Here is a 26090-nt window from a genome sequence, read left to right as displayed (position 1 = left end):
TGAAAATCAACAGCGCCTGCAATATCTTCTTGTTCCAGGGCACCCAACATATGAGTTAAGCAGCAGGCCTCCCTTTGTTTGGCCAGTGGTTCTTATGCACAGCGCCCCTTCCCATAACTTTGTCCTCGCAGCACTTTGTGATGTGGTACCTCACTGCTGAGGCTGAAGGACCTGCCTGACTCTATCCAGTGAGCCCACGTCCCAGCTAAATGTAAACTCTGGTTACTGCTACCCTATCTGTATCGCCGTGGCACTGGTCATCGTGGCTGGCCATCATTTGCTATTGCTTCTAGTGTGGCATGCAATTTTTTCATGAACTCACGTAATTGAGAATCGAGGAGGTGTCTGGTCTGTTTCTCAGAAACCCTCCCCCACAAAAACTTAATATAGATCGATTGTGTATGTATATGGAAGGCCGTGTACCTATGGCTGGATCCAGGATCCGCCTTCTGCAAGAGGAAGGGCTCTGTCTCCAGGAGGTCCCTCAACACAACACCCCACACCTTCAGCCGGGTCTCCTGACCCCCTGTGCAGCAGATGCAGTGGCTAGAGAAGCTGCCATGGGAAGGAAGGCGCAGGGAAGCCAGCTCTCCATAGTACTGCCCACACTTCTTCCTGTAGCGTGACATTAGTCCTTTGGAACTCTGTCCCCTGGCTAGCAAGAGCCAGGAATGTTTCTCTCTATTTGGCCGTAGGCTTTTTAGCTATGAAACAATGCAAAGAGGTGCAGCAGCCTGAGCAGACCTCAAGGCTTGTTGTGGCATGTCGAGCGAAACCAATCTATCCGGCAGGGATTTCCGCTGCATTCCTGGGGGCAAGGACAGGAGATCAGGTTTTTCTCTCGAAGACTAATGCTGTCAGTTTCCCCATGCATATGACCTACCTCTGCCCTGACATTAGTTTTGGAGTAGTTTCCATTCCTGGCTCAGCTCCCTCCTGAGCGCATGCATTTGAAAAGGGGGGAAAGGGTTGCTAGCTCTGGCTTGTCCATGTGCCACAGTGAATGCTGTTGCTTGTTCGGGGATGGGGCGGGAGGTGGGGATCCTGCTGGTAACAGGGGGACAAGGAGCTCAGTCAGAGCTGAATCTGATTGAGCTCAATCAGAAGTGGTATATGGCGAATATTAGATCATGCACACTACATAAATTATGTGTGTTGACTGGCTTCTCTGGGAATTGCTGTGGAGCAGTGCTTGCTCTCTAGCTCATTTTAGGCCTAGATCTCGGCGGCTGTGATCGCACATATAGAACGCTAAGCCAGGACTCCTAGCCAGTCACGAAGGAGCAGTGGGCTGTGTACACAGCCCACCCACTCTCCCTCTAGTAAGCAACACCAGCTGGGAAGTGGTAGCTTATCATGAAGCCTGGACCTGAGAGGAGCAACAGGACCTTGAAGAGAGCAATAGCAAGCTCTTCTTTCAGCTGAGGGGCAATTTGAATGTGGGACTTGACGGCTTGTGCCCTTCAGGTTTTTAGGGGTGTTGGTGCTTCCAAGGTCTGCCTCCCCTGAGTTGGTGCCCTCCAGAGGTTGTGCACTACATTTCTCAGAATCCCACCGCCAGGGTAGCTCGGGGAAGCTAGGAGTTGTAGTCCAATACATCTGGAGGTCACCAGGTTGGGAAAGGACCTCCTAGGGCAATTTGAACTGGAAACAAGTCAATACCTGGGGCCACAGACTTTCTTCTCTTTCATTCTGCTAAGCCTATTGCAGGAAGGTTGCTATCTCTGGGGCTATGAACTGGTAGTAGCAGTTCACAGCCCCAAAGATGTATGCCATTTGCATTTTTTTAAATGATTTAAGTGAAGAAGGTTTGGCATACTCAGAATTATTTGTTTGTGTAGTGAAATGGTTAGTTTGTGGATCTGGGTGTGCTTGCACTTCCTGGATTTTTGAGGCTTGCTGTCTTCTGTTTGACTGACTGCTCAAGCATCTGCTCTTATAAAGGTGTCTGCTCTTACAAACTGCTTTGGACTGATGGGCAAGGTAGAAACAAGGATGGATGGATGGATGGATGGATGGATGGATGGATGGATGGGCTGGCCACAGACTGCATACTCCTGGTTTGCCAGTCTGAATACCATCTTTTGAAGGAGAAGGGCCTTTGTCCCCCTGGTGGGTTATCCTTTGTATTTTTGTTATCCTTTGAACTGTTGGTGAGTCATGTTTGCTTTTTTCCACACCGGCTTGGCTCCATCACTTAGAATCTTTTTTCTAAGCTGGCACTGAGGAAGCCGCAAGTGGACATTATGAAAAGAGATCGATGTTAGCATTGTTATGGAAACCAATAAAATACGCCAGCAATGTGGCAACATGGCAAAGGGTTCTGCTGACCTTGTTCCCAAATGCTTCCATACAGTCTGTTCTGTTTTGCTTCAAGTATCTTCTCTCCTCCTGCCGGCTCCCTGCAGTTCTGCTCCAAGGTAGCATAGATTGCAACTGGAGCATCTGTCTGGTTTGCTCTCCTCTTTGCAGACAGAAAATAAATCTCCTTCCTGAATTCTTCACAGGGACTTTGAAGGGAAACCTTCCATTTTGTTTAAGACTCTCAGTAACATCAAAAGCTTCCAGTTCCCTGTTGTTGTTTTTTTTTCCTCTGTGTGTATTACTCAGCCATGAAGCCTTGAAAGATTTTTGCCATGGAAGTTCACCAGCAAGCAAAATGTTGATGTATGGAGCCAAGTAAAAGGGCTGTGCTTAATGTCTAACACTTACAAATATTATTTTGGCACAATGGGCAAAGGAAACTTCTTTAACAAGGTATTTTTAGAAGCAAAACCTGTGTTTTAAAGGATCAAGTTGTAACTGGAAAAGATACGATTTCCTGATCTCCCCTTGCTGTCAATCAACAATACTGTTTAGCATAAATTACCGTGGTTTATAGCAGCATACTGCGAGTCAACTCGAATTTATATAGACTGTGGTTACAGACCACCTTGCCAGACTCACACACAATCCATCGTCTCCAGTGTGGTACACTCCAGAGATACAGACATACAACTTCCATCATCCCAGCCAGAAGAGCAATGGTTGGGTGATGGGAGTTGTAGTTCAACACATCAGGAAGTTGGGGAGTATAAGGACTAAAACAGGAGAGTAGTGTGTGGCCCTCCAGATGTGTTGGCCTGCAACTTCCAGGGTCCCTCACTACTGGCTATGGTGGCAAGGGCTGATGGGAGCTGTGGGCCAACACATCTGGAGGGCTGTACGTTGCCCATCCTTAGAATAAAATATCCAGTGCTGAATCTCCCGTGAAGCATAACCCTACCATGAAGCATAACTCCCATGTACTAACCATGTCAGACAGAACATTATGGGTGTCAGTAGAGGAAACAAATTCTTAACTTGCATTTGCTGGGGCAAGAGATACTGAATTTTCCATATCATAAGCCAAAATATCTGGGGGTCAACCCTAGAAATGTGAGTTACTAGAGCAGGTTCACTACTTCAGAGATAGTTGGTAGGGATTTATGCTGCAAGTTTGTACCCTCTTACCTTGCTGGAAGTCCCATTGGATTTGTTGGAATTTACTTCTGAGTAGACATGTATCAGATTGTACTGTCAGATGCACAAATATTTTCTCTCTGGGGGCCCTGAATTCCATGATACATGTGGCTAACACGATGTAGTAAAGAAGAAAACTGAAAGCTTTCACATGCATCCACTTGCACAGCTATCCTTTTGACCCTGGCTTTGTGTGAGGACTCTGACATAGAGCTTGCAGCCAAAAACAACAGAGAGAAAATCCTAGATGCACCTGTCTCCATTTTTATGGGCTGGGGACTGTGCTGTGTATTCATATAAATTGTGCATAAATCCTGTATAAGCATCCTCAACCAGCTGCCTGCATACTTGGCTCTCCTGTTAATTATTGCTTTATCTGCACCACACTTTATATCCCATTGTTCAGGACAGCATACATGGTTCATTCCCTTCCCAGTTTTATTCACAACCCTGCAAGTTAGTTGAGGCTGAGAAACAGCAACTGGGCCAAGGTCACCCAGTGAACTTTGTGGCTAGCTATGGTTTGAACCCAGATCTCCACTTTCCTATTCAGGCCTTCTGACCACCACATAATACTAGCTCTGTTTAAAGGGTGTGATGTCCTGAAACGAGCATGTCCTTTCAAGAGAACGGGAAAGATCAATGCAAGTATCGGAGTACTTGGCAGGTCATTTGGAGAAGTGGTTGATTGCCTACAGGAGATGCCCCATGGATGTGATGTCCACATGTCTGCACACCGCACGCACGCACGCACGCACGCACGCGCACACACACACACACACAGAGACTCTATAACCAAGTAGAATAACATTATGGGGGGCTCCCCTGTGGCCATCAGGGTTTTGTTTGTCCCCTCCCCTGGTTAAGAATATATGGAGACCCATGCCAGATCAGGCCATGGTTTTTTGTGGTCCATCATTCTGTTTGCATAGTCACCGGCCACCTTCCTTTGGGCAGCCCACAGATGGTGCCCTGCTATCCATGTTTCCCAGTAACTAGGATACATATAGGCTTCGTGCCTCATACCTGGGTAGCATGTAGCAGTCAGGAATAGTCACGATTGATTGTCTTCTCCATGAATTTTTTGAATCCCCTTTTAAAGCCAGCCAAATATCACCGCAAACGTTATGCCCTTGTACCCCTTGTACCCACGCTTTCTTGCTTTAACATGATAAATGTGCAGATGTACTCTTCCCTATTGTTTCTCTGTTGTTCCCCTATTGTTCGCTGTCATTCAAGCATAAGTGTAAAAGAGTATAAAATCAATGTCTCCCCTCTTGCTCGAGACCACACTCCCATGAGTGCTTGGTCCCTGCAGGTAAAATAAATCTCTCTCGATAATTCCAACCAGTCTCTGGTCTCGTCCGTAAAATCGCGCCATACAACAAGGAATAGTCACGATTGATTGTCTTCTCCATGAATTTTTTGAATCCCCTTTTAAAGCCGGCCAAATTGGTGGTCATCACTGTATCTCAGAGTAATAAATTCCATCATTGTACGATAACTACTGTATATACTGGTGTATAAGACAACCCTTGGAACCAAAAATGAGGCAGAAATTGGAGGTTGTCCTCCTATTTTATTTGTTGTTTTTTTTTTTTAAAGGGAATTGTAATTACAAGCTCATTTTTATTAATAATCATTAAAAAAAAACCCTCTTATTGGTACTGGGAATGCTTGTCCTGCATTGCCTTGCATCACATTGTGAGGCTTGTGCGCAGGCCCCGTCCTGAGTCTGATGCCCACCGTGCCCTCACCAGGGGTTGGGGGGCAGCACTCCAGGCCAGCCACAGCAGCATCCGGGAAGGGGCAGAGACACAGCGCTGGCGCCAGCCGGCCTCCCTGACCAAAGCCAGCCAGCCCGCCCCCTTGCTGGCCACCATTGCCCCCCAACTTTACAAAACCTTCTCCAGTGAAATTGGAGAGGGAACATGGTTATTAGCTACAATTCATGAGCATGATGTCACGAGAGTCTGAAGCTTCTGGCTGACAAATACCCATCTATACCAGTGTATAAGATCCCCTTGAGACTAAAACTAGCAGAGCAAATATTGGGCGTCATCTTCGGAAGGCCTCGGCAATTATAGGTGACCTATAAATACATGTAAGTAAATAAATAGGACAAACACCAGAAAAACAACCAAAATACTGACATCCTCTTATACGTGAATTTTTATGCTGGTATTTATGGTATGTGCCATCTGAAGAACTGTGTCCTTCTAGCAGATAATAAGTTTTTAAAAGCAAATGACTGGAGCCTCAGTTGTCAGGCCTAATCCAGCACATCTGCAAACATCAGGTTGGCATTTCCTTTATAATTCAAGTATGCTGAACCTTCTCATCCCTGAATGCTGCTTTTGGGCGGATTGTTCATAATGGATGAATCAGCAGTCCACCTGGGAGCCCTATGCTTTTTCCACCCCTGGGAAGGCAGGAGATAGTGCCATGGGGCTGGGAACATCCGTGCTCCTTTTGCTGCCTTTTGCTGTAGCACCGATTTGAGCAGAAAGCTCTTGCGATGGCTTGATTGCGTCATGATGCGCCTCCAGGGTAGTGCTGAAAGCCGGCCTTGGGCCTTGGGGGTGGTGTCTTGTGTAATCCATCAGCCGCTCTCTGGGGCTAACTTTCCAGAGGAACATAAACACTGTTTTTTCTTCAAGGCAGACTGTTCCACTCTGAGCTTGCTTAGCCAGACCTAAAATCTCTTGCACCCTAAGAGAAACCAAAAGTTGTTTTCACCAGGTTTTGTTTCTTACTACTCCTCACCCATTAAGAGTAAAGTTGTTCTCCTTCAGCATTTTGCTTCAATCCCAGATGGTGAGTAGTATCCAACGGTGAGCCAGCACTAGCAACCATCAAGTGACATGTCACTAGTGTAAACCACTAAGGAACAACCTGGAGCTGTTTCCAAAATTTGGTAGCACCAAAGTTGCCACGTTTTCCTGTTGCTCTAGCAAATGCTAATAATGTTGCACTAACATGGGTTTATCTTCGCACGGGGCACAACTGGATACTGCCTTTGGGCTTGGGATGGCTGGGCCTGAGGGCACATCTAGCATGCTGTGTTCCATGTAGCCATAACAGAAGTGCAAGGGTGAGTGTGACAGTGGGAAGGCCTGCTCCAGCCAGCAGCTGCAGCACCCAAAAGAAAAGAAGTGCACCTGGAAAAAGCGTGTTTCATTTTCCTCGGGGCCTATCTGTGCCGACTGCAGGAAGCCAGCCACGTGGGCACACATCTGGTTCCTCAGCCGCATCAAGGAAGTGAAGGTGCGTGACCACTGTGGGCTGGAACATGGTGCTTGTTAAAAGCTGCTGGGGTACGTCCAGCCTCAAAGCAAACACCACATGTGGAGGTAGCTTGCGGGGTGGTGATGCCTCAAGCCCTGTTTGGCCTTTTTGGTTGTACTTCTTTTCTGTCTCTCCAGCAGGAAAGGTCAGCTTGTGTGGGATGGGTGCATATGGCATTGCGTGAAGCAAAACATCAGAATGGCACTGTGCTTCTCACATCAGCCCTGAAGACCCATAATGCTTGTGAGCAATTGCATTCCTCTTTGCGGCTTCTATTGACTTGTATAAAAGTCCCTTTCTGTCAAGGTTCAGGAATGGCAGTGTCTATAAAATGCTGTACGAAAAAAGCAAACAACTAATGCTCCCATCTCTCAGTGCTCTATTGAGAGGAGTGCTAGTTGACTGCCCTCTCGAGCTATATAGGACACTTGTTCTCCCTGGATGTTTGTGATACTTGGTTATTTATTACTGGACACTCTTTCTGGTTTCAGCACTGTTGCAATGATCAGAATATCTCTAATGTTGTTCCTATAGGATACCAGAGTAAAAAGCTGTTGCTCTTTACCATGTGAGAAGAGGGACTCTAATTGCAAGCTAGCTTTGCAGCCAACAGTACTATTTTGTTGGCTTGTATGTTTATTTAGATCATGGGTCCTCAAACTGTTTCAACAGGGGGCCAGTTGAAAGGTGGCGGCGGTGGGTGTGGGCCGGCAAGGCGGTGGCGGGCACAGGTGTGGTGCGGTGGTTGCAGTGAGGCAGCGGGTACGTGCCTGGCGACCCCCAGCCTGGCCGCCCCCAAGCTCACACAATTAAAAATACATTTATAAAGTTATATTTTTGTTACCTTCAATCCTTTCTTCGCCTTCATCTTTGTCTCTTTCTCTTCCGCCTGCCTCTCTTCTGTTTCCGGCTCCGTATTCCCACTCTGTATATGTGTGCAATGGGGGTGGAGGGAGAGCTGGCACACACACAGTTGAGCTGTTGCAATGTGGGCATGCACCGGCTCTCTCTCTGCTCATTTTTAAAGAACGCCTGTGCCGGTTCAGAGCTTTTGGACTCACTCGGAGATCGTTTTCTCTGAGCGAGTCCAAAACCTCTGAGGCAGGCTGGATAAATGCGCACGGCAGGCCGGATTTGGCCTGTGGGCCATAGTTTGAGACCCATGATTTAGATGCATATCTCCTTCAGGTATATTATCAGGGAAGCTTATTATAAAAATATGAAGTATGCCATAAAATGATAAATGCATTCATAATAGCAACTGTAATACTGATATCTGGATAGAACAAATAGACAAAAAGAGCCTAAATGGAGGGAAGCCTAGGAAATTCAAAATATCTTCATAGTGTGCAAGAAAGACATTGGATGAGGCACCTGGTTAACCCACCTGGGGAAATGATTCGAGAGCCAGAACACAAACGACTGAAAGGCCTGTTTGCAAGCAGGTGCCTGCTCATATGGATGGTTGAGGTTGCAAGATAAGCACCCTCCTGATGTGTTGGATTACAACTCTCATCATCCCTAGCCAGCATGGTCGATGGGTGGGGATGATGGGAAATATAGTCTAGCCCATCTAGGAGGCACCAGATTGAGGAAGTCTGGCTGACTTCATCTAGTTCTTTAAGTTAAGCATAAACAACAAGAGCAAAAGGTCATCAAGTGGGAGAAGGAGAGCTTGTGACATTTGCCTGCAAAGTTCACATGTATACAAGATCAGGGCAGTGACCATTCACTACAGCACAGCCGCTTGCTCTGCTGACCTTGTCCACATGTGAACTTTGCAGAGAAGCATCACAGCAGCAGCAGGCCCACTGTTTACAATTTTCCTCTTGTATGCCTGCACAATAAGACTTTAAGGTGCCACAATAAGACTCTTGTTTATATTAGCAGGGCAAGCCAGACAAGCCTTAAAGGTGTGTGGATGCCCTCTAGTGGCCATTTATTTCATTAGCTGCCAGGTTGTTTTTAGGTTAACGGGAACTTTCTGCTTCTGAGTAATGAGAGGAAATATTTATTTTGACTGGAGTGTGAAGGAGACTGCTGAGTACATTTTTCTGTGGCCTATTGTGGCTCAGGCTGTATCCATACTAATGCAAAGCAAGAGGCAAATGTTCTGCTGGTTGCTTTTATCTCGATCTCACCTCCTACTTGCTATGTTGTTGTATGTCTGAAAAGCCTCCAAGTAGTGATAGAAACTGAGCCTCCTTTATGAGAAGAGGCATCTTCTTGTGCAAATCAGCTGTTTTCCAGAACACAGGTGGTAAGCCTGGGTGGCAGACAGGACTATTTGAGGGTTCTTGGGTGCCCAACCAGAGCCAGTGCAGAATAGTGGGTTAAGGAGGGATTGGAAACACTGGGATTTTCTGCATAGGGGGTTAACCTGCTGTTTAACTGAGGCTGCTTCCTTTTCATTGCAAGAGGGGGAATGTGCCCTTTAGGGGAATGTGTCCTTTTATATGTCGGGCTTTCCCCGGAGGGTTGTATTTCTGTGCCTTTTGGGGTATTCTGTGAAGCAAGCACAAGGTGGTATGATGCCACTGCAATATACAGTGGTACCTCGGCTCATGAACGCCTCAGTTCATGACCAAACTGGGTCACAAACAGAAATTTCAGAAAAAAATTGCCTCAGGTCGCAAATTCTGCATCGGGTGATGGCCGTGATCGCATCCGTCTTTCCTGCACGGGCACGATCACAGTCGTCCTGGTGTGGGGAGATGGCTGCAATTGTGCTCGGGGGGGGGGGGGGAGATGACCGCAATCTTCATTGTTCTTGGTTACTTTGTTGTTCTTGGTTACTTTGTTTCAAATTTTTGTCATTAAAAAAAAAAACGGTTACAGAACAGATTAACCTTATTTACATTGAACCTTATGGGGAAATTTGACTTGGGTCACGATCAATTAGGGTCGCAACCAGAGTCGTGGAATGGATTAAGTTTGTCAGCCAAGGTATCACTGTAGTAGATCTGCGACTTTCCATAGGGCTTTTCTTCTGGTTTGAATTGCAATACCTGATTTTCCTCACTCTAAATGCCCCTGTGACAATGGTTGGACAACCTAGAGGAGGCCCTGGAGGATGCCTGTGAGTGAGGGACCATAAGCAAACACCTTGTGTACAGAACGGATGAGGAATAAGTGCCTTCAAACACAGGCTCAGCTCTGTGTGTTAATTTTGGCACAGTGATTGACTGCACAATCTTTTCATACAAAACTACATTCCTGGTTCTGCTTCGTATTTAGCAGCATTTTTAGGACACAGCCACCAAAAACACTTTTGTTGCTGCTGCTGCTGCTGCTGCTGCTAAACAATTATGAGTCAGAAACCCAATTGCTTCAGCAGTCCACCAGAGGGCCAGAGGACATGTTTGGGTAATAGCAGAGCTCTGTGTGACAGTTTTCTTTACCTCATGGTTCCTCAAACTACAGCCTGCAGGCCGAATCCGGCCCACCATGCCCATTTATCCGGCCTTCCTCAGGGGTTTTGGCCTTGCTGTGTGTGCGCCCGGCGGCTTGCTCATGTGGAGATCATTTTGGACTCGCTTGGAGAAAACGATCTCCGTGTAAGCAAGCCGCTGCCTCGCCCTGCGCCCCCTCACTACCCCCCCACCAGCACCACCTTGGCAGTCCGCGCCCACCACCAGCACCTTTCAACTGGCCCCCTGTTGAAAAAGTTTGAGGGCCCTGCTGCAACCCTCTGGCAAGGAGTTAAAATAATTTAAAAGCTTCTGTTGACTCCAGGAGGGTCGTTTTCTTTTTTTAATCCTTCAGAGTGGTGGCATTGATAATGAGTAGGCCAAATTTCTGGAGCCAGTTAGAATGGGATGTTACTGGGTGGTGGTTGGGAAACCATGATCATATGCAGTCAAAAACCTTTGACTACAACAAGAATTTTTGGGTCACTGCAGCCAGTTTTTAGGCTTACGTGCAAAGTAGTGCTGGATTACATATTGAACATCTGCAGTGCACTGGAAGTGACTGATTGTTGTGAGAACAGGCAAAGAACTACACTGAATTTGACCAAAGGCCTGCCTAATCCACATTACCCAACCATCTTGGGAAGAACACAAAAAGCATGCAAGCATATTTCATAAACTGCCCAGAGAGCGTCAAATATTGGGCAGTATAGAAATGGAATAAACAATAAGAGCAGCACCCTTCTGCCCATGTTCCCCAGCATCTGGTATTCAGAGATCTACTGCTTCTGATACTAGAGGTCATACATAGTTGTCACAACTAGTAGCCATTGCATTTGCCCATAAATTTGTCTAATCCCCCTTTAAAGCTCTCTACGTTGGTGTGTACTGGTACATCACTCCATTGGCAAATGCAGTTCAATATAAGTAAGGGTAAAGTAATGCATTTTGGGGCAGAAAAAAATCCCAATTACAAGTATACCTGATGGGATAAAAACCAGTAGCAACAGAGCAGGAAAGGAAATTTGTGGAAGGAGGCAGTTCAATTAAAATGTCAGCAGCCAGTGCAAAAAGGGCAAACTCCATGCTAGGAACAGACTAGAAAACAGAACTGCCAAGATATTACTGCCCTTGTACAAATCCTTGGTGCAACTGCACTTAGAGTATTGTGTTCAATTCTGGTTGTCTCACCTGAATAAGGACATTATTGAACAGGGAAAATACAGAAAAGGGCAGTGAAGATGATAGAGCTTGAGCATCTCCCCTACGAGAAGCAGCTGCAAAAACTGGGAATGTTCAAGCTTAGAAAAAAGGAGAGTAAAGGGAGGCTTGATAGAGGTGTTTAAAATTATGCACAAAGTGGAGATAATGAAGAGGAAGACATTCTTCCTCTCCCACAGCAGGCATAGGTCATCCTATGAAGCTAATACGGTTTAGGACAGACAAGAGACAGTACTTCTTCACACAAAGAATAGTTGAAGGATGGAATGTACAACCATGGGAAGTAGTGATGGCCACAAATCTAGAAGGCCTTGAAAGGTGATTTGGACAAGTGCATGGAGGTGAAGAGTGTCTGTGGCTACTAGCCTTGCTGGCTATGTGCTATCACCTTCACCAGAGGTGGCAAGCCGGAATGAACCAATTGATGAGGTGCTTGAGCAGGCAGTGGACTCACACCCATCCTGCTTGAACAATTCTGCGGACACCTGGTTGCCACCATGTGTACAGAGTGCAGGACGAGATGGGATTTTTGTAAGCTGTCCCGAGGCTTTTTGCGAATGGGGCGGCATAGAATGTTTTGAAGGAAGGAAGGAAGGAAGGAAGGAAGGAAGGAAGGAAGGAAGGAAGGGGCACTTGGTTTAATCCAGCATGACTTTTTCTATGTTTCTAGGAACTGTCCATTTATTGATATTTTCTTCTCTCTGTTCATTAACTAGTTACTGATCAATAAGAGGACGTGTCCTCTTATTCACATGGTGGCTAGGTTTGCACAAGAGTCTTTTATGAGGGACTTTGTTGAAAGCTTTTTTAAAGTCCCAGTGAATAATATCTACTGGATCACCTCATCCAAATGCTTACTGATAAATTCAAATAATGCTAAATCTTTGATGAAATAGAATTTATCTTTGCTGAAACTCTGATAGTTGTTCTTTTATATGTGTGACATTATCTTGCTAATGCTTTCAACCAACTTACCCAGAAAAGATATAAAGCTAAGCAGCCATCCTGTACCTGTGACACCTATTCCTGTGTCCCAAGTGCAAGACTTTGCATTTACCCACATTGAATGCCATCCTGTTGTCCCCCACCCATTTCCACAGCCTTACATCATATGTTACATCAGCCTTCTGTGACCTGGTGCCAGTTGTAATTACTGTTTTTCAAGGGATTATTCATAGCAAATGTATGAAGAACTATGTATATGTCACTGAAATGTATGTCCATAGTGACACTGAAACTGTAGATGCCCCAGCCACCTCAGTGGAAGAAAGATGCACTCTGTACTGGCATTTCATGTACAGTTCTCTGACGTTCTAAAATTAAGTAGTGCAGCTTTCCCTAATTGGGTACCCTGCAAATGTGTGGACAACTCCCAGCATTGCCAGCCAGGAATTCTGACTGAAGGTTGCTAGAAGTTGTAATCCAAAATATTTGGATTTGTTTCTTTTCAATTTCTCAGTAAAATCTAGAAAGTCATCTGTGGTCACCATGATCTGTTCTTCAGCAAACTCCTGAAAGGTCAGTTTTGCTCTGCACCTTCTATAGTGGAAGCAAATGCAAATAATTCAGTGTCTTTGTAATTACTTGTGCTCTAAACTTCTTTTTCATTCTGCAGTCTCATCAGCTTCCTGTTTCTGATGTTCTTAAAGATTGTTGTTGTTGTTGTTGTCATCCTCCTCCTCCTCCTCCTCCTCTTAATGTTTTTCACAACATAGTCTTCTTGGGTGCCCTTTTTGGCATCCCTTTGCCCTTTCTTTTGTTGATACTTGTGTTCCCTTCTCTTTATTTTGACAATACTTCATTTTCTGAAGGAGGCCTTCTTGCCTGTGATCAATTCCTTGTTTCTGCATGTTAACCACCCTAGAGAGTTCTTGGACATGCCAGTACTTTTCTTGATCTGTGTTATATGCATCCCAGCTGGAAAGGCTCTTGCTGAACTTGTTGGCCTTTCCACATGGGTCAACTTGGTTTGGTGACAGCGTAGCAAGGAGCAAACCCCAGAAGCAATGTGTTGGAAGTTAGTAGATGAAGTTGGAGTGGTATAAAGCAAGGATCATTTTCGAACTTTGCTTTAGGTGGCAGCAGAGGCACAAAGATGATGATTGGGCATTCAGGGATCATCAGTAGTCATTACTTCTTAGCCCTATGCAGGACTCTTCCATTCTTGGTGGGTGTCCAGAAGTGGAGATAAGTGATTAAGTGATTAAGTTCTTTTTCTACTGTTAGATTCTAGATTGCCAACACTTAATTAACGTTGCCATTGAGGCTAAGGTCCAGGGTTACACGTGGCTCTCCAACGTGGATTTTGGGGCTAGTGCTCTGATTCTTTCCTAGATCTCATGTAACTAATACAATATGTAATCAGTGTCATGTCTGTTCCTGAGTGGCTGTTAAGTTATTGCTGACTGTTGTCAGAATAAACTCAACTTGAAAGCTTTTGCATATTATTTTGGAGCTATTAATTGTATGCGTGAACCTTGGTCATGTGAAACTTTTTAGGCAGACTGTCAGAGTTTGCAAGCTTTAATTGATATTCTTCTGGTGTTTTGTTTTCCAAATGGTTCTGCTTATTAAGGAAGAATGGAAATTTTAGTTTCCAGTTTTTCACAATTTAAGTTCATTGTGTCCCAGTTCTCCCCAATATGAGAATCTCTGCATAAGTCCACATACAAATTCAAATTTGCTTTTGTGAGTGTTTATGTAAAATACATAATTTTGCCAAACAGTTTTCCTTGATGTACTGCAATTTTGTCAGTTATTTTTGCCTGTGTATGCATTTTTGTATGCCCTTTCTCCTGATATAGGCATCTTTATACATATTTCTTGATTGGAGAACTGCATTGCTAAATTTGAAGAATTGCAAATACCAAGCCATAACTACACTTTGGTCCACATTTTTGTCTGAGAAGCATGAATTGCATTGCTTTACATTATTCATATGTGAGTCAAATACATTTCTCCCAATTCCCAGCTATTCAGAATTCTGTTGAATAGCCAGGATGCTGCTTTCAAACCTCAAAAAACTAGTGCAAGTCACCTTTAATGTTAATTTTGGTTATCTGAATTCTTACCATGCACACACGTGTGTGTTCTGTTTCATTCTCTTCAAAGGCGAAAGGCCCTTTATGAAATCTATCACGAGCATGATCTGGAGTGTCCCCTACGCTAGGCAGAATGAGGCAGTCACCTCAGGTGATAACAGTGAGTGTTGTGGAGGAAGCAGCAGCCCTCCGGCCGTCCCCTACTGTGGGACAGGAGCCACATGCCTTCCGTGGGACCTGCCTTGTTGTTAACCCCACCCAAGCGAACCTGCTTTTCTCAGGTGGAGTAGGAGGGTGCTGTGCAATTGCCAGTGCTGAAAGAAGATTCAACTCAGGTGGCCACCTTGACGTTCACCTTCATGAGCAAAAGGTCTTGGGCTGGCCTTCCCCTGGCCCCGTCCCTTCATCTTCACTTCACCTCTTTCCCTCTACCACATTTGTGGTTTCTCCCCTTTCATGCAGTGTTTTCTCCCATTGTCCCGAGACTTTGCTGCTGGCAGCACGGCTTTAAGCAAAAGTCTGCAGCTCTTTTGCGGGGGGGGGGGGGGGATGAGGATTTAGCTCTGTTTATCATGGGAATGTGGCCCCCAAGGGATGCTCTGAAATGGAATTCAGCCCTTGGTCTGAAAGAGATTGTGCACCCCCACTGTATTCAAATCATGTGCATGCGTTTCTATGTAGAACAGGCTCAATCCCTCTCTCCATCTCCCCCCCCTTTTTTTTTAAAAAGGGGATTGGACAGTTTCATGGAGGTGAAGAGCCTGTGGCTACTAGCCTGTGGCTACTAGCTCTCCTTCACCAGAGGTGGCAGGGCTGCATGCACTAGTCACTGGGGAATTAGTACAGAAGGAGGTCTTGCACACATCCTGCCTCAGCAATTCTGTGGACAGCTGGTGTGTGTGTGTGTGTGGAGTGCTGGACTAGATAGACCATGGGTCCTCAAACTACGGCCCGGGGACCAGATCCGGCCCACCATGCCCATTTGGACCCGCCATGCCCATGCGTGCGCCTGCCACCGCCCACCTCGCCCCGTGCACAGGGAGGCAGCTGTTTGCTCGCTTGGAGAAAACGAGCACCAAGTGAGCAAGCTGCTGCCTCATGCGCCCGCCTTGCAGCACATGTCCGCCCCCACCCATGCCGTGCCTCCCCTCGCCGGGCGCGTGCACCTGCCCGCCCCACCTTGCCTCGCCATGCACCCCACCTCGGTGCATGCTCCTGCATGCACTGCCCCCACACGGGCCCGCCTGCACCTCCGGCACCACCTTTCTGGCCCGCGCCCAGCACCGGCAGCTTTCAACTGGCCCCCTGGTGGAAAAGTTTGAGGACCCCTGAGATAGACCCTTGGTCTGATCCAGTATGGCTTTCTTATCTTCTAAACCGGCTCCCAGGCCCAGCTGTGGCCCTGCTTGTTTCAAGCCAGACACTATACACATTCATGGCTTTAATTCAGGGATGGAGGAGCTCTGCTCTGGCATCCATTCGCTCCAGGTTCCCACATCTGGCCCACAAAGCAGCTCCTGTTGTTACCTCATAGATGGCGGAGGGGGGTATTTAAGGGCAATCCAGTTGGGTGGCATGGAACTCAGCTGTGCTTTGGAGGCTGGAGAGCCATTCTGTGAGACTTACCTCTGTATAGGTTGCTATAGCATTGAACAATCTTCTGTGTTGTTAAGAATCACCAGTGGCCCTGGGCACTATCCACCACTGGAACTTAGTTCCTGGAGCCCGTCCCAGATTGGAATTGGATCCCTGGGCTGAAAATGGTCTGTAGTCCTGCTTTGGTTCAATCACTGTAAGCCGCCTTAGCGACTCACTAACCAGGCTACAATTGAATTAAACAATATATATATATATATATATATATATATAGGCATGCAGAACTGATCGATTTTTACATTGGTCCTTGGTGCAGTGCAAGTTTTCCATGCTCTTTCTTAAAGCAGATTTATTCTTGCTCAGAGGATGCCTAACATGTGATTCCACTTAGGCACTGTGGTAAATAAAGGCATTAAACAAATCTCTCTCTGACAGATTGAGTTTTAATTTGCCCATTTAGTCTTAGGCTTTGGCTCAAGTACAACCCCTGTTTTTCTTCTTACCTCAGCCTGCCTAAATTGCCCTGTCCAGGATGACTGACAGTAACAAAAATGGAAGCAGCCGCTCCAGCACCGGCAGCAGCCGCCTGCAGAGCAAGAAGCCGCCCAACCTCTCCATCACAATTCCTCCAGTGGAGACAGAGGACGACAGCAACCAGACACAGGTACGGATGGCTGCAGTTACTGCAGATTGTTTTCAGCCTTTTAATTCCCCTGATGACCTGGTGCATGGAAGGGGTGCTTTGAGAATCTTGATGCTTACTCTCTGCCTGAGTGCATTACGCATGATGAGTGGGAAACATCTGACCCCAGCTGCCCCTTGCTTGTGTCTGACCAAAATGTGTAACCCTTTCAGGAACGTACACGATTTGTAGTAGTTGTTTTTTTAAAATTGCTGCCAAAAAGGCTATGAAGCACCAGCAGGGTCAAATTCAGGGTGTTTGCAAACAGATATTGACTTTTGGTTTTCTATAGTTACTGCATGTGACATTAAGGAAAAAACATCAGTATGCGATATGCATGTACGCAGCTGCTTCCAAACCTCCCAAATTTGCCCTGATCTAACTTGAAAAGGAACTTCCTTCTCAAAACTGAATATGCTAATCCATCAAAGATAATGAGCCAGTTGGGTTGCCTTAAGATTGCACTTGCTTTGCATGCAGTCTTGCAGCATCTAGATGCCTCTCTGCTACAAGTATTCTGGAATCTCACATTTCTCCTAGTTAGGAACCTCCACCTATCCATCCAGGACTACACAAGCTGTTCTTCTCCAAATAGTTTGGACATCAGCTACCATATTTATTGGCCATGCTGCCTGTGGTTTCTGGGAGTTGTAGCACAAAACATCCAAAGGGCCCCAGGATGCATATTGGTGCCAAATCCATTTCTTTCTCTCTTCTCCACTGATTCTCAAAGCTTTTCACCAATTTTAATTGTGAATTTTAGTAGAACAAAAAGAAAAGAAAAGCACACAATTATAAATAATTAAATAAAATGTTAGTTTTCTTCCATGAAATTTGAATAGCTCAGTTACAATTTATATAGATGAAATGTATACCCCTAGATACTTTATATAAAGCAAGGCATCATACTATTCATAAGCAGAGTTATGTTTAGGCTTCAGCAAAGCCAGGCCAAATAGCCATATATTTATCCTTCTGTAAGTTACACCTAAATATAACCTGTTCCAAAATGGAAAGTGTCGTAAGTTCTTGATCCATTGCATTACCAAAGGTGGCTGTTTGTCCTTCCATTATTATAATATGTATCTTTCATCTCTGAGAAGGGTGCAGAAGATCCATTTACACTGACCTTGCATTAGGTTTCAAGAAGTAAGTAGATCCTTAAGGAGAGCATGTATGCCAGTCATTGCTTCCTCTCCATCTTTCTTGCAAACATGTTCTGTATTTCTTCTAGCTTCTGAAGAAAAACCCAGTTTTCCAAAAGAGCGTGAGCCTCCAAGAATCCAGGCTGAAAAGGCAGGACAGCAACTTTGAAAAACATCCTGGCTTACACAGACAAACTTCACTGTCCCAGAGTATTCGCAAGTATGATGATCTTTAGGCCATCATTTGTTGCTAACCATTTTCTTTTCGAAAGGGTTAGAAGGAGGTGTTTCTAGGGGTGCTTCCAGATGGAGGACGCCTAGCAACCACGATACAAACTGATTGGGTTTTCACAGCACAGCAGCCCGTGATGGGTGTCTAGCCACAGTGGGTTGCTGTTTCCTCCACTCCCCAGGCCACTTCCCACCCAGAGATTGTGCTAAAAGTTGTACCTGTGAGGAGTTTCCATGTAATCTGGATCCTGGCAATAGACCCCATTATGGATACAGGGAAGTGGCAAGCCAGCTGCTTGAGTGGAGCAGCAAAAAACAAAAACACAAAACCCTTTGCCACTCTTGCTCCTGGACTGCCCCCAGTGACAGCTGCCCTACCAAGTGCGTATTTGGAATTTGGAGTGACTGTCACAGGCTGGGTCTTCCCTGCATCCAATTTTAATCCACCTGTTTGTTTATATATTGCATGGGGTTTCGTTGATTTTTTAAAAAATGGTTTCTCAGTTTTTTGTGGGTGGGGCAAGAGGGTTGAATTTGACAGCTGTCAAATGAGAAGCAAAATGACAGAATAACCTACCAATAGCCTAGCTTTATTGATGTCTTTATCCTGGACTTTAAGAGGCGGCACCATCCCAGACATTGACCAGGCAAGGCCACTTTCTGAATGACTGGAGTTCTGTGCCTCCAAAAATTGTTCTTTTTGTAAGCCGTCCCGAGATGTCAAAGTGGTGGACGCGGAAAAGTTTTAAATAAAATCAGCCTGACCATATATAAATGTAATCGAGCGTGTGCAAATCTCGGGCACTAAGGAACTAAAAAAGCCAGTCACGGCTGCTCTAATGAGCTGCTCAGGGGCTTGAAAGAGGCTGTCCCCGTCCGACACTTTGGAGATCATGAGGAGCAATCTTGGGGGCGGGGGGAGCAGGGGAGGAACATGGCCCCTGCAAAGGGAAGGAGATAAAACACGTCCTGCCTCAGACTCGCCCGGAGGTCTGTGGGAGGACAGAGGCGGAAGGAAGGTGAACAGCGCACACCGCAGCATCGCTGACTTGCAGGGCAGGGTGGTAGGCAAACGCGCCCATCCTCCCTTTCCCTCCTGAATTGATGCTTTCTTATGGGAAGCAAAGGTGGAAGAGAGGTGTGACGTTGAGGGAGGGTTGTGAACAGAAGGTGTTTTGTCTGGTCCCCTTCACCACAACACAAACCCAGGCAGGATTTCCTGGAGAAAAGGGCTTAGTGGGCTGGCTGCGAGCCACTGACCCTTTAAGCGGTGTCCTCGGCCTTTTGGGGCTGTAACTCTCACGTGGGGTTGGTCTGCCGTTTCCCCCTCTCAGGGGAGCAGCCCAATGGTTCGGAGTCAGCAGCGACTGGGATGGAAAGCGGCAGCACTGGCAGCGCAAGAGCCTGCAGCACTGCAGCCTGCGGTATGGAAAACTCAAAGCCCCCTACCGAGAAATGGAGCTGCCCAGCCAAGAAGTGCCTTCCTTCCAAGGCACGGAGTCTCCCAAGCCCCAGAAGATGCCCAAGGTAGGCTGCTCCTTCCTGCTGCTTCAAGCATTGATGCACGAAAGGGCCAGGGAAGCACCGGGGCTTTGAGTGCTGAGGCTGGTTGTGGGGCAGCCCAGGCCTTAAGCACCACTTGAACATTGAGCATGCTGCAGAAGCACTGCAGCTCAGCAGCAAATCCCCTGCTTTGCAGGTTCTCCCTAGAAGGGTCGGGTAGCAGGTGTGGGGAAAGACCTCTGCTCAGGACACCACAGGAGCATTGCTGGCCTGAGGGGACCATACTAGAGGAAAGGAACCAACAACTTGTGTTGGTAGCTTCTCAAGCTTTCCGGGGTGTGCGTGCGAAGTGAGTGGCCTTAGTGCAAGGCTGGGCAAGCTTTGCAAGGGTAGCTGTAGGCACATTTGACCTTTTGGAACAATGTCTTGTGCTCTACCACAGATGGCTGTGTGGGCTGGGATAAAATCCTGGAGCCACCCCCTTCTTTGGATTCTTTCTTTTCTTGCCCTCATCAGTTTATAATTATTTACTTTTTAGTTGGGGTTTGTTCCCCGCCTCCCAAAAGGCAAGTGGAGGTTGGGGCTGGGGAAAGTGGTCAGCTGCCAGAAAATGACTGAACTGCAGGGGAAAGCTACCCATTGCCAGGGACCCTCTTACTCCCAACTTCTTTGGTGGAGAATGAGATTTCCCCCTCTCAAGATTTTTCCCTCTGTTAAAGGCATCTCTGTTAGAGTCAGTGGAGTGATGCCACACCATTGACTTTAACAGTGGTGGAGAAATGTGGCTTAGATGGAGAGGAGTCATTTGCTTGACCTGTCTCACCAGGCTGCTCTAAGATTCATGGAGGAAGAACAGGATATAAAATGAAATTTAATCATCTCAAAAGCTTAGGCACTCAGTAATTTTGCTCTTTCAGATTGTGGACCCCTTGGCTCGAGGCCGTCCTTTCCGGCACCCAGATGAGGTGGATCGCCCACGCACCCCACATCCTGTCCTGCCTCCTCTGACCCCTGGAGTCATCTCCTTAACGTCCTTTGGTAGCACAAGGTCTGGCTACACCCGTCTTCCCCGCCGGAAAAGGGAATCTGTTGCCCATATGAGTTTCAAGGCAGCTGCTGCTATGATCAGAGTAAGTTTGGGCTCCAAGCTCTCTCCCCCTCCCTTGCTTTCCTACTTTCGAGGAGGTTCCATGCGTTGCTGCTTCTGTCTTTCTGTTATCAACTGTACAGTGCAAACTCTGTTCAACAAGTGGCTGGTATATGGAACTTTAGTATGGACTATTACTAAACTCTCTCCCTCCAGCTGCTTCCAAGTAATCTTACTCTATTCTGATGTCAGTGCTGTCTAGCTCCATAGTGGATAAACAGGGATTTTTGTTTCTGTGGTGTTTTCCTATGGATTAAAATCCAGCACTTATCATTATGAAGATACATTCACCCAAACCCCACCCCTGCCACCTGCTTTCTCATGGGATGAATAGTCCCACTGTAATCATTGTGGTCCAAAAAGAAAAGCGTGATACACAGAATTGAAACAGGTATTTAAAGCAAATTCCTAGTTTGCAAATCATGGCAAACTTAGAATTTTCCCTTAGACTTCAGTTGGCAGAATGTATTAATTAATGCTAAATCCTAATTTCAGTGATGCTTGATATCAGTGACCTTAGTCTCTTTTTAAAGACTCTCTTTCATTGTGGCATCTCTTAAGAGCCAGTGTGGTGTAGTGGTTAAGAGCACAGAACTGGGACTCGTATGATCTGGGTTCAAGTCCCCACTCAGCCATGGAACCAATTGGGTAACTTTGGCTCAGTCACAGGCTCTCAGGCCATCCTACCTCACAGGGTTGTTGTGAGGATAAGAGTAAGAGTAGGAAGAGGCAAATGATGTAAGCTTCTTTGAATTATTTTTTTAAAAAAGAAGAAGGTGGGATGTAAAGCTAATGTAAAGCTAATAAATGAATAAGGAAACAAATAAGACCTTTTTCAACATCAAAATAACAGTAATTAAATGCAAAAGTCAGTGTTGACTTGGGATGTGGATGTTTTCTTATTAACTATTTTGATTTTTGCATGTCTTTAAGGGAGAGTGAGGTTTTCCTGAGTACTGTCAAATTATAATCAAATTTACACGTGTTTTATAAATGTTTAAATTGGGAAGCATGGTGGATGCACAGTTGAGGTTCCGCAGCAATCCAAGTGCCAGTCCCTGCTACATGAGCATAGCCAGCAGAGGGCACTGTTGAGTGGCACAGAGAGCAAGTGCAAGGCGTGGAACTAGCAGCATTCCACCTGGGAGACAGAGCCCGTTTTTCCTGTGCAAAACTGTCCATCTGAGAGTCAGCGCCAATATTCATATAACTGGCTTATGTCCGACAGGCAGCAAAGCAGATTTACTGAACCAGTCTTTCCCTGTGCTGGCTCAGCTCTGTACTTCTGCAGGATAAGAGCTTCAGGTGCAACATGAAATTGCCGTGACTTCCTCCTTTTCATGCCTCGTCCATCTTGAAAAGGCTGCATCGTCAGGGCTGCTCACAACCCAGTAGTGAGGGGTGCAGAACTGTTTGCTTGCTTGGGTTTTTATAGACCGTCATAATAGCCACATGGCTCTCTGGACGGTTTACACAGTTAAAATCTCAGCAAAACACAGAACCCCAACATACTAACAAATTCAATAATAAAACATCACTTATTTATTTATTTATTTATTTATTAAAAGCTTTTGTATGCTGCCCTATTATACAAGATCTCAGGACAACCAATAAAAACATCCATTCCAACAGCAGGAGCACCAACTGTGTTGACATCATACACTAACAGATTGGACAGTATCTTATAAAAAAAAAACTATTAACATATTAGGGTCTGGTTAGGCTTATATGGATGGAGACATTCCTTCAGATATTCAGGTCCTAAATCATGTAGGGACGGGCACTTTGTAGTGGGCCTGGACTTCAGTTGGCAACCAATGCAACTGATAGAGGACTGGTGTTATATATATTTGCTGCTACCAGTCCTTGTTTAGCCCCGGGAAATCAGATTCTTCCCCAGCCCATGATTCCAGGGCAGGGTGTCCCCTGGGGTGGGTGGTCCCCTTCTCAGGAGTGCCACCCTGTGTTGCCACAGTAGCCATCAACCCTACCTTTCTGCACTGAGAAGCTGTTTTCTGGCAAGGCTTGTTGTTATAGCTAGTCACCGATCAGAGATGATAGCAAGCATTCCTCTCCCTGCAAGGGCTTGGACAGGTTGGGAGGTGGATGGGGCTGCAGGCTGGATGGAGAACTTCTGCAGGAGCTCTCATGGATCCCGTGCTCCAGTCCTCGCAGCAGAAGAGGCAGACCTACTCAGCTTGATGGCAGTTGTTGGAACGTAACCATTCACTGTTCCACTTTGATTTCTATGCAGGGACGCTCGGGCCTGGAGCCCCTGGCATCCAAACGGAGGGGTAACAAACGGAGCTTTATGTATCCCAGCTTCATGGATGAGGATGTGGTGGATGGCATGGAAACCTTTGACTCCTCATTCTTCAGTAAGGCAAGCATGGTTCCATACCTTTCCTGCTCTGCTCCCTTGCCATGTCACCAGGGCTTTGCTCCATTCCTGTCCTGAGTCCTACCTCCTGTCCCAGCTTAATGGGAAGGAACTGCTGAAACCTCTTAGCAAAGACCTTCTTGACTGTTGGAGCTCTCTTTGCTTTCCGTGTTCTGAATCCCCCTCCATTTCTCCTTCCTGGTTTGATGTGCAGAGGCAGAAGTAGACTACCTCCCTCCAAAAAAGAATCCTCTCATCAAATCAAGGACAGACCAGTTGGTCAGTATCTGGAACATGGTCGTGGTTCTTACCCCACGCCTGGTGATGGTCCAGTGCTGCATCCAGCATTGTCCCAGCTTCCCATAGAGCTTCCGCAGGGGGTTGTCATCCCCAGGACATAAGCAGCTAGTGTCTATACCTGGAACACCAGGACCAGGGGTGATGGGGTTGGATGGTGGTCTCGGTGAAATGCAGTAGGGCCAGAGGTGAGAGCAGGCCAGGTATAAAGAAGGTCAGATACCCAAGAGTCAGAGAGGGGTGACAAGGCAAGATGAAGTCAAGACAAGCAATAGTCAGATACCAGTGCGATGTGGCAGAACCAGAGGCACAGGCAAGGGCAAGCAAGGGCAAGGATCAGAGACCTGGCAACAGTGTGGTAGAACCAGAGACAAAAGTGGTGTCAGGAACAGGCAGGAGCAGGATTAGAACCATGCAGCAGCCACTACAAAAGTTCATGTTGGAAGGCCTATAAATATATGTAAATAAATGTCACTGTGGCAAAACGAGGCAGGGCTGAGCATCTTTCAGCTGCTTTCCATGATTTTAGTGGTTCCGATCCCTGAAAGCACCTTGAGACCTGACATCAGCCCTGCAAATACTTGCAAGGTGAACCAGGCTGCTTGCGCTAGATCGAGCCACCAGGGGGAGCTCCACAGGTCTGCAGATCCAGGCAGGCACCTGGCACTCCCTGGACTGCTTGGGGAGGAGATAAACCTTAGGGGTTCCCATGTTGTAAGAGTATAGAACTGGAAGAATATGGGCCAATGCAGAAGCCCTCCTGGTGTTCCTCTAGTCCTCCAAATAGCCATGCTCCCTTTCTCTGCCCCACTCCAGTTCCCCAGACACTCACTGTTTGGTCTTTTGTTGGCTTTTGTGTAGCTTTCACACAAAAACCCCATGCACAAAGGTTGAAATGCCCATCTAAGGCTGAGTTACTGTTAGTAAGAGCTTTAAGCTGCAACATGTTGCAGGGCTGCACCCTTTCCACATTTCGCCCTCTCTGCTTTCAGCCCCTCCTATCAGGCAAAAAGAGACCCACCACCCCTCCTGTTGCCTGACACAGCTGGGATCGGATGATGGCAACAGATTTGTCTGCCCCAGTCCCAGTGTTTCTGTTTGCACATCTTCTCTTCCGAGCTTGAAACACATACTCCTTTGCCCACTGGCAGCTTTGAGGCTGCTGTGTCTTGCTCAGGAGGCATTACAGCCATTATCAAATTTCTGCATCAGATCAAATTTTGCATGCTCTTTCAAAAATGTATAGCACAGAATTGTATCCTTGTGTTTCCCTCACCAGATGTTAAACCCTTTGTTCAAAATGACTGGGAATTTTATTGCTTCAAAAGACTTAAGCAGCTGGTGTTTCCTAAAAGTCTGGTTTCCTACCTATCACATGCACATCCATTCCCTGCCTGTTGAGCTAAACAGCATCCAGCTCCACACAGCAAGATCTATCAGCAAGTCATTCTTTGATCTGTAGGCCTCTGCCCATTCGCCGCTTTATCCTCCATGCACTGCCACTCTCTGTCCACTCACAAAATGGCTACCGGGGGGGCGAGGCTTTCTCATTCCTAGCATGGCTGCCATGGTCAGCCAGTCCCAGAACACTCATTTCAAAGAAAGCAAATGAAAAGAAAAGTAACTTGTCAAGACTGACAAGTCAAGTTGGAGGTGAGGTCTGAGCTCCAAAACACAACACTCCTCTTTTGAGTTCAGATTACGATGACACTGGAGGAGAACCCTTTGTTTTATAGCATGTCTGTCAGCTTCTCTGGTTATTTGAATAGATCGAAAGTAAATATATTAGGAAACAGAACTAAACTTGGGCAGGAACCCTGGTGTGTGGCAAGAGACATGTCCGTGGGCACACTGGCACCTACCAGCGCCGCACTGGCAAAGCTGGGGTGCTCAGCGAGGTCTCTCCCCGTCTCTCTTTCCCGCAGGTTGACGTACATGATGAGATGTGCTCCATGCCAGATGATGTGTTTGAATCCCCACCCCTCTCAGCCACTTGTATCCAAGGGCACTCCCAGCCAGAGGAGGGCAAGACACCCGAGGCTGAGCTCCCGCTTCAGTGAGTCACGGTTTCCCATTGAGTGTGGTACCAACAGGGGCACACTTCCCCAGGATTATCCATATCTGAGCTATTGCTGCCAGAAAAAGCAAGCAGTCCCTCCCCTGCCACCTCTGGTGCAACTGGCAGCGACAGAAGGGACTGCCTGTTTGGTGGTGGCACCTAATTTGACATCAGAGAGGCTCTCCTGCTCCCTACTTTGTCATTTCAGCAGCAGGCAAAGGCCTTTCTAGCCAGCCCTCCATGCAGGCATTTTAGCAAGTGTTATACCGGACTCAGAGTCTGTTTGCACGCCACAGCTGATTGTGACTTACATTTCCTGTGGGAGCTCTGATCACTTATGGACACCATTCTTGCCTGCTGCCTCGTTAACATGGCTTGTCTGGTTGTGCTAACTCAGATAGCAGGGGTGACTTTAATAGAGTTAGACAACCCTCAACTAACTCTAAAATGAACCATGGGCCATGTGAGGACTGCTGCTTGGGTTCTCACATCTCTTTAGGTCATGAGAAGGTAGATCCCTGTGGGTGCCAATCACAGTACAACTGCCCTGCAGGTAAATTAAGTCATAATGGGCTTTCATCTCATGTGA

At 46.6% G+C, this 26090-nt stretch overlaps 1 protein-coding gene across 2 annotated transcripts in view; it reads left to right on the top strand.

Moving 5' to 3' along the window:
* The window catches only part of RHBDF2 (rhomboid 5 homolog 2), an 82993-nt gene that overhangs the window by 34139 nt on the left and 22764 nt on the right, over positions 1 to 26090 (top strand). For both annotated transcript variants that reach the window (XM_044453805.1, XM_044453806.1), the window contains exons 2-7: positions 16566 to 16721; positions 17974 to 18104; positions 19450 to 19642; positions 20536 to 20748; positions 23020 to 23148; positions 25368 to 25498. In XM_044453805.1, coding sequence (XP_044309740.1) covers positions 16590 to 16721; positions 17974 to 18104; positions 19450 to 19642; positions 20536 to 20748; positions 23020 to 23148; positions 25368 to 25498 — 929 coding nt within the window. In that variant the 5' untranslated portion in view covers positions 16566 to 16589. The remainder of the gene's footprint in view (positions 1 to 16565; positions 16722 to 17973; positions 18105 to 19449; positions 19643 to 20535; positions 20749 to 23019; positions 23149 to 25367; positions 25499 to 26090) is intronic.

The sequence above is a fragment of the Varanus komodoensis genome, unplaced genomic scaffold, assembly GCF_004798865.1.
Source record: "Varanus komodoensis strain SLA01 unplaced genomic scaffold, ASM479886v1 scaffold7_1, whole genome shotgun sequence".
Classification (NCBI taxonomy): Eukaryota; Metazoa; Chordata; class Lepidosauria; order Squamata; family Varanidae; genus Varanus; species Varanus komodoensis.
This window is presented reverse-complemented; position numbering and strand designations above follow the sequence as displayed.